At 34.8% G+C, this 9201-nt stretch overlaps 1 protein-coding gene across 1 annotated transcript; it reads left to right on the top strand.

Annotated features, from left to right (window-relative positions):
* Positions 1 to 3499: 3499 nt before the first annotated feature.
* On the top strand, positions 3500 to 4111 carry LOC118642547 (mitochondrial carrier homolog 2-like). Its single transcript, XM_036280389.1, has one exon. The coding sequence runs from the start codon at positions 3528 to 3530 to the stop codon at positions 3993 to 3995; it is 468 nt and encodes a 155-aa protein (XP_036136282.1). The 5' UTR covers positions 3500 to 3527; the 3' UTR covers positions 3996 to 4111.
* Positions 4112 to 9201: the final 5090 nt, after the last annotated feature.

The raw sequence follows: 9201 nt of genomic DNA, 5'->3' as shown, positions 1-9201 counted from the left end.
TGAAATTATATCAAGCATCTTCTCAGATCACAATGGCATGAAACTAGAAATCAATTGCAAGAAGAACTTACAAAGAAATTTGAACACATGGAAGCTAAATAGCATGTTATTAAACAATGAATGGGTCACCGAGGAGATCAAGGAAGAAATCTAAAACGTCCTGGAAACCAATGAAAGTGAAGACACAATAACACAAAATCTATGGGATGCAGCGAAAGCAGTTCTGAGAGGGAAGTTCATAGCACTACAGGCCTACCTCAAAAAAGAAAAAAAATCCCTAATAGGCTATCTAAACTCACAACTTAAAGAACTAGAGAGCAAACAAAAAGAAAACCCCAGAGCAACTATAAGGAACGAAATAATAAAGATCAGAGCAGAAATAAATTACATAGAGACCAAAAAAACAATTCAAAGGATCAATAAAACAAAGAGCTGGTTTTTCAAAAAGATAAACAAGATTGATGGACCCTTAGCTAGACTCACCAAGAAACAAAGAGAGAGAATCCAAATACACAAAATCATAAATGAAAGAGGAGAGATGACAACTGACACCACAGAAATACAAAAGATCGTTAACAACTATTATGAACAATTATATGGTAACAAATTCGACAATCTAAGCAAAATGGACAAATTTCTAGAAACACATAGTCTCCCAAAACTAGATCAGGAAGAGATAGAAAACTTGAACAGACCAATAACAACAGAAGAAATTGAAGATGTAATCAAGACTCTCCCAGCAAACAAAAGCCCAGGCCCAGATGGCTTTACGGGGAAGTTTTACTGAACATTCGACGAAGAACTAATACGCATTCTCCTCAAACTATTTCAAAAAATGCAAGAAGAAGGAAGACTTCCAAACTCGTTTTATGAAGCCAGCATAATTCGAATTCCAAAACCAGAAAAACACACTACAAAGAAAGAAAAGTACAGGCCAATATCCCTGATAAACATAGATGCCAAAATCCTGAACAAAATACTAGCAAATCGGATCCAGCAATACATCAAAAAAATTATGCACCATGACCAAGTGGGATTCCTCCCAGGGATGCAAGGCTGGTACAATATTCGCAAATCCATAAATGTGATATACCACATAAATAAAATGAAGAACAAAAACCACATGATCATATCAATAAATGCTGAAAAAGTCTTCGACAAAATCCAGCATCCATTTCTGATAAAAACTCTCAGCAGTGTGGGAATAGAGGGATCATATCTCGACATAATAAAGGGCATATATGAAAGACCTACAGCCAACATCATACTCAATGGGCAAAAACTAAAAGCATTTCCCTTAAGAACAGGAACAAGGCAAGGATGCCCACTTTCACCACTCCTATTTTACATAGTACTGGAAGTCTTAGCCACAGCAATCAGACAGGAAGAAAAAATAAAAGGGATCCAAATTGGAAAGGAGGAAGTGAAATTGTCATTATTTGCAGATGACATGATACTATACATAGAAAACCCCAAAGACTCCATCAAAAGTTTATTAGACTTAATAAATGAATTTGGCAATGTAGCAGGATACAAAATTAATGTCAAGACATCGATGACATTCTTATACACCAATAATGAACTCACAGAATGAGAAACTAAGCAAACAATCCCATTTACCATTGTGGCAAAAAAATTAAGATACCTAGGAATAAACTTAACCAAAGAAATAAAGGACGTATTTGCAGAAAACTACACGTCATTGAAAAAAGAAATAGAGGAAGATATAAAACAGTGGAAAGACATACCCTGTTCATGGGTTGGGAGAATTAACATCATTAAAATGTCCATATTAACCAAAGCAATCTATAGATTCAACACAATCCCCATCAAAATACCAATGGCATACTTCACAGAATTAGAACAATTATTTCAAAAGTGCATATGAAACCAAAAAAGGCCTCGAATAGCCACAGCAATCTTGAAAAGGAAGAACAAAGTTGGAGGGATCACAATACCAGATTTAAGGTTATACTACAAAGCCACTGTAATCAAAACAGCCTGGTACTGGCACAAGAATAGGCATATAGACCAATAGAACAGAACAGAGAACCCAGAAATGGCCCCAAGGCAATATGCTCAATTAATATTTGACAAAGGTGGCAAGAACATACAGTGGAGTAAGGACAGCCTCTTTAAAAAATGGTGCTAGGAAAATTGGACAGCTACTTGCAGAAAAATGAAACTAGACCATCAACTTGCACCATACAAGAGAATAAACTCAAAATAGATAAAAGACTTAAATGTAACTCATGAATCCATAAAAATCCTAGAAGAGACTGTAGGCAACCAAATTTCAGACATCATACGCAGCAGAATTTTTACTGACACATCACGTAAGGCAATAGAAACAAAGGAGAAAATGAACACATGGGACTACATCAAACTCAAAAGCTTCTGCACAGCTAAAGATACAATCATCAAAACGGAAAGGCTACCCACTGTATGGGACAGCATAATTGCCAATGATATATCAGATAAGGGGTTAATTTCCAATACATATAGAGTCTCATACAACTCCACAGAAGGAAGACAAAGTATCCAATTATAAAATGGGCAGAGGAACTAAATAGACACCTCTCCAAACAGGACATACAAATGGCTAAGAAACATATGAAGAAATGCTCATCATCACTAATCATCACAGAGATGCAAATTAAAACAACAATGAGGTATCACCTCACACCTGTCAGAATGGCCGCCATCAACAAATCATCAAACAACAAGTGTTGGCGCGGGTGTGGAGAAAAGGGGACTCTAGTGCACTGCTGGTGGGAATGCAGACTGTTGCAGCCACTATGAAAAACAATATGGTGTTACCTCAAAAAATTAAAAATTGAACTTCCATTTGACCCAGTGATCCCACTTCTAGGAATATACCCTAAGAAGCCTAAAACACCAATCAGAAAGAATATCTGTACCCCCATGTTTGTAGCAGCACCATTTACAATAGCTAAGATCTGGAAACAGCCCAAATGCCCATGAGTAGACGAATGGATAAAAAAGCAGTGGTACATATACACAATGGAATACTATGCAGCTGTACAAAAGAAAGATCTCTTATCCTTTGAGAATACATGGAGGGACCTGGAAAGTATCATCCTAAGTGAAACAAACCAAACAGAGAAAGACAAGTTTCATATGATCTCACTTATTTGTGGAATATAATGAACATAACAGTCTGAGGAAGGGGGTAGTCCCAGAGACACAGAAATGGGATACAGACTGACAATCCCCTAAATAGGGGTGTGGTGGGGGAGAGATAAACCACAGAACTTATTTGTATGTATGTATGAACAGTGGACATGGACAACAAACTGGGAAAGGGCAGGGAGAGAGGGGGAAGGGTGAATCAGTGGGTGGGGGGGGAGGAGAAACATCTGTAACAAAAATTAATTAATAAAAAAAAAGAAAAATAAATAAATAAAACAAAAGATACACAAAAACAGAAAAAGTCATTAAAAAATGTCACTATAAAAAAATCAATAAAACACACACATCCCTTCCACGTGATTACTCTGAGATCCATGGTACAGTTCATTTGCAGAGAATCTAAGTACTGTGGACTTTGTGACTCCATAGTAACCATCTATCGGGAAGAGGGCATACTAGGATTTTTTGCGGGTCTTATTCCTCGCCTCCTAGGAGACATCATTTCTTTGTGGCTCTGTAACTCACTGGCCTACCTCATCAATACCTATGCACTGGACAGTGGGGTTTCCACCATGAGTGAAATGAAGAGTTATTCTCAAGCTGTCACAGGATTTTTTGCCAGTATGTTGACCTATCCCTTTGTGCTTGTCTCGAATCTCATGGCTGTCAACAACTGTGGGCTTGCTGGTGGGTGCCCTCCTTACTCCCCAGTGTATACTTCTTGGATAGACTGCTGGAGTATGCTACAGAAAGAGGGAAATATGAGCCGAGAAAATAGCTTGTTTTTCTGGAAGGTCCCCTTTGGGAAGACTTATTGTTGTGACCTGAGAATGTTAATTTGAAGATGTGGGACAGGGACAGTGACATTTCTATAGTCCCAGACGCACAAAATTATGGGAGAGAATGTTGATTTCTATGCAGTGTGGCACGCTTTTTTAATAATCATTTAATCTTGGGAAAATGGAAAAAAAAATCAATAAAACACAAAGGAAGAGAACAAAAGAGAAAGACAGACAAAAGAGCTATAAAAATTAAAGAACACAATAAACAAAATGGCAATAGTGAGTCCTTCTCTATCAATAATGAATTTGAATATAAAAGGATTAAACTCCCCATTGAAAACACATAGTGTGGCTAAGTGTATAAAATACACGACTCAACTATATGCTGTCTACAAGAGACTTTCTTCACAAATAGGCTGAAAGTTAAATAATAATAACGATAATAATAATAATAATAATAATCCCATGCAATGGTAACCAAAAGAGTACAAGGTGATCATACTTATAGTAAAATATATAGACCTTAAGTCAACATTTTTTTTGCAAGAGACAATAAATGATAAAAGGGTTAATTCACTAGGATGATATAATAATTATAAATAAAAATGTAAAAGTCAGAGAAAATATGGAAAAAATGCATGAAGAAATAAAAAGCAACACAATACTAGGATGTTTCAGTACCTCTTTTTAATAATTGATAAAACATCCACCAGAAGATCAATAAGAAAACAAAATAACTGAAAAACACTATAAAACAAATGGACCTAACAGACATACAAATATCATTCCACCCAACATTAGAATATATATTCTTCTCAAGTTCATGTAGAACATTCTCCAGAATAGATCATAAAGCAAGTGTAAAATCATACCAAATTATTTTTACTATCACAATGGAATGAAACTAGAAATCAAGAGAAGATAAACTGGAAATTTTACAAATATGTGGAAATTGAAAAACACATACTTGAATGATCAATAAGTCAAAGAATAAAAGGTAAATTTAAAACATATCTGAAGACAAAAATAAAATCATGACAAATCAAAAACATATGTGATGCTGCAAAGGCAGTACTAAGAGAAAAATTCACAATGATAAACATCTATCTTAAAAAAGAAGAAATATCTCAAGCAAACAACCTAACTATACCTCATGGAACTAAAAAAAGGACAAACTAAGCCAGAAATGAGCAGAACAAAAGACAGAATAGAAAATTAATAGAAAAAAAAATAAAGCTAAAGTTTTTCTTTAAAAAGATCAACAAAACGAACAAACCTTTAGCTAGACTAAGAAAAATCACTTAAATAAAACCAGAAATGAAAGAGGAGACATTACAACATTAAAAAATAAAAATAGGCAAATAACTTGAATACACATTTCTTCAAAGAAGAGAATTAACAAACAGGTATATGAAAATGTTTTACATCACTAATCATCAGGCAAATGCAAATCAGAACAACAATGAGATATCACCTCACACTTACTAGGATAAACATTATAAAAACAATAACAAAATATCTACAAAACAATCGTTGGCAAAGATGTGGAGAAACTAGAACCTTTTATGCACTGTTGCTGGGATTGTAAAATGATGCAGTTACTTAAAAAATAGTACTGAGACCCTTCAAAAAATTTAAGTAGAACTATTGATGATTTATTAATTCTCCTACTGGGTATTAATCCAAGTGAATTAAAATCAGGGTCTCAAAAACATATTTGCACACCCATGTTCATGGAAGCATTGTTCAAAATAGCCATAAAGTATAAACAAGCTAAATGTCAATTGTTTGATGAATGGATAAATGAAATGTGGTATAGACAATAAAGTATTATTCAGTCATATACAAAAGTAAATCCTGTAAGAGCTGCAACATGGATGAACTTTAATGACATTATGCTAAATAAGCCAATCACATTAGGACAAATACTGCATGATTCCACTTATATGAGGTATTCAAAGTAGTCAAATTCACTGAAGCAAAATGTAGAGTGGTGGTTGTCTAGGTGGTGAGAAGTTGTTGAACGGATATAGTTTCAGTCAAGCAAGATTAAAATGTTTGTGATCTATACTACAACATTTTGCTTATGGTTAACAAAACTGCATTGTATACTTACACATTTGTTAAGATGGTAGATCTCATTTCATGTGTTTTTTAGCACAATTATAAAAAAAAAAGAAAGAAAAAAAAAACACCTCTCCATTTCTTCCCAGTAGACTGAGGAGCATTAGATGTGATTCAAAGGTGAAGGGTCCCATTGTAAAAAGTATTTTATATACTCTTTTCAACTCTTTCACAGTGAAGGTTAAGGTCATGAGGAACATGAGGTAGAATAAATCTCCAGAAGTTGCTGGACTACCTGCTAACTCTTGAAGCTAATTAAATAACTGCTTACACTGAAAACTTACAATGAAGAATTTCTATAATTATTCATTTCCCACTCTCCTCCTCACTCATGCTCTGAGCACATTGGATGTTTTTCAGTTCATCACAGTGCCATCATCTGGCTTTGGAATGTTTGCATGAGATTCCTCTGACTTTTAAGTTCTTATTTCCAATTCCTGGGTTGTAGCTCCTTCATCTGGTCTGGTCTTAAGTTGCATGTGGTAGACAAGACTCTCTAGACAGTCCACTCTGCACTGACTTCTCTTTTACTGTATTTTATTTCACTTTGTTGTTTTTCTTACCACAATTTGTAGTTATGTATGTGTTTATTGATGATGTGATGCCTATTACGTCAACCATGGTCAGATACAAAGTTTTTTTGCTTGTTTGTTTTTTTCTCCTTATCTCTGAATTCTCAGCCTGAGAAATAAAGTAGTGTTTTGCAAACTTTAATGTGCATAAGAATTCCCTCGCATTTATTGAGGTATAATTGACAAATAAAATTGTAAGACATTTAAGTGTACATCATGGTGATTTAGTATACGTATACATTTTGAAAGGATTCTGCCTGCTCATCTGGTGAATATATCCATGACCTCACATATTATTTACTTTTTGTTGTTGAGAAAAACTTCTCTCTTAGCAATTACAATTATTCTATACAGCATTATCAACTATAGCAATCATGTTATACATTAGATCCTCAAATGTTACTCATCCTATAGCTGAAAGAACCTGGAGTTCTTGTTGTAATAAACATTCTGATTCCGTATGTCCAGGGTAAGGACCCAAATTCTACATTGCACACAGGCTCCAAGCAGATGCTTGCTATCTAAGGATCAAAATCGAGTAGCAAAAATCTAGTGCATTGAGATGATTAAATCAGTAAATACATGTTGACTGAATCAATGAGAGTGAATAAATGAAAAACTATACTACAACCAACTCTAACTTCAAGAATATAATAAAAAAAAGTTAATAGTTTTAATTGCCATGACTTTTCATAGTTATTCATTAGTAACACAATTATGGCCTATATATGTGTATGTATATGTATATATATATATATATATATATATATATATATATATATTTAATTAACAGCTTGGATGCTGTGTAGCTCCCAAGTAGCATTGTGTTGCTCTCTTAAATAGACCATGCCATTATTTGACCTAAATTTTGGCAAAAACTAAAATGTAATTTAAAAAATTTAAAGGATTAATCCCTTATTTGGTTCACAAGAAAATAATTTGTTAAAATAAAGATTGTCGATATCAACTTAAATATTTTTAGACAAATCAATAGTGTCTATAATATGCCAGAAAATGTCAGTGGATAAAAATATGTGGATTAATAGGGCACAATTGGTAACTCTCAGAAGTTTTCACAGTTCAAAGCGGGAGGCATGAAATAAGGCAAGCCCAACCTTTGATTGCAGTATGAATAAGGCTCCCCAGGAGACACAGGGGGAGAATAATTTACCTATGACTGGAGAGGTCAAGAATTTTGTGAAAGAAATTACAGTTAACTTGAGTTTTTAAGAATGACTCAGAGTCATTTTTAAGAATGACGGTTAAGAATGACTCAGAGTCATTCTTAAAAATGACCGCACAAGGTTATAAAAATGCCATGTGAGAGAAGGGAAAAAAATGTGCAAAAAGAGAAAACAAGGCCAGGGTGCACTGTGTCAGTGAAAAGCCTGGGGATTGCAGGAACAGGGTGTTGAAAAGATGGATAAAGCTCAAATCGCAAGACTCTGTTGGTTCAATTAGAGGTTTGGGGCCTTATCTTGTAAGTCAATAATTTTCAACATGTGTTCCTCTATAGCACATATGACAGACGATATTTACATACATGACACAATGTCCTGAGCAGAGCCAAGGTTAATGTAAGACCTTGCATCTACATTGGTCCTTTCCCATGTAATGTAAGACATCACATAAAAATAAGCAAGTGAAGGTGGAACTATTACAATTTTTACACTCTTCGAATTGATTTAGTGAAGTGAATAATTCATAAAAAATTTCATGATATGCCTCCTGTCCTAATACCTCACATCACTGTGCTGTTAACACCACAGTGTTTGGAATTTGGGCTGTGTAGAAACAAGGATCTACTAAATATATGAGGTAAGAATGTGCATGATTGCTTTTATTATTATTATTTTTTTTTTAAGAAAGGGCACTTTGGTGGCAGTGAAGTGAATTGATGCATAGAAATAGAGTGAGAACTATCACACAGCAGTTCTCAGCATTGATGGGACAGTTTCCGGTAGTGACATGACAGACACCAAGAATTGGCCAGCTCAACCCCTATGTCCAATCACGTTGATTTTTCTCTATCCCCACCAGAGAAAATAATAAAAATAATATCCACTTAACTTGTGTCTCCTGCAATGAGGAGCAGACATGTGATATTTCAGGTCAATAACATGTAAACATGTCTTCCCAAGATTTCTGGGAAGGCTTTCTTTATTAAAGGGACATGCTGTTGATGCTTCCCCTCACTCCAATTCTTCCGGTCTTGAATAAGGAAGTGATTCCTGAAGTAACATAACCACTTTGTGTCCATAACTTTAAAAAAAAAAAACTGCTGAGAGCTAATATTCTTCAGTTGTCTACAGTAGCCCTTGTCCAAGGATTCTTGAGTCAAAACACAGACCAACCAACCAACAAACAAACAATTTAAGTTATTGCTATAGTTCTTTGTTCCTTGTATACAAGAGGAGATGTTCCTGAATATCAAAGCAGGACTTATTCAAACTATATGAAACTCCCACATGTGGGTTTCCTAATGTATTCCTTTTCTATCTTGGTGAGGCACTTCCTTATTGTGAATCACTGGTTTAGTGACCCACTGTTTTGATGGGATCCTGCTATAT

The sequence above is a fragment of the Molossus molossus genome, unplaced genomic scaffold, assembly GCF_014108415.1.
Source record: "Molossus molossus isolate mMolMol1 unplaced genomic scaffold, mMolMol1.p scaffold_m16_p_3, whole genome shotgun sequence".
Classification (NCBI taxonomy): domain Eukaryota; kingdom Metazoa; phylum Chordata; class Mammalia; order Chiroptera; family Molossidae; genus Molossus; species Molossus molossus.
Note: the sequence above shows the minus strand (reverse complement) of the source record. Positions and strands in the feature narration are given on the sequence as shown.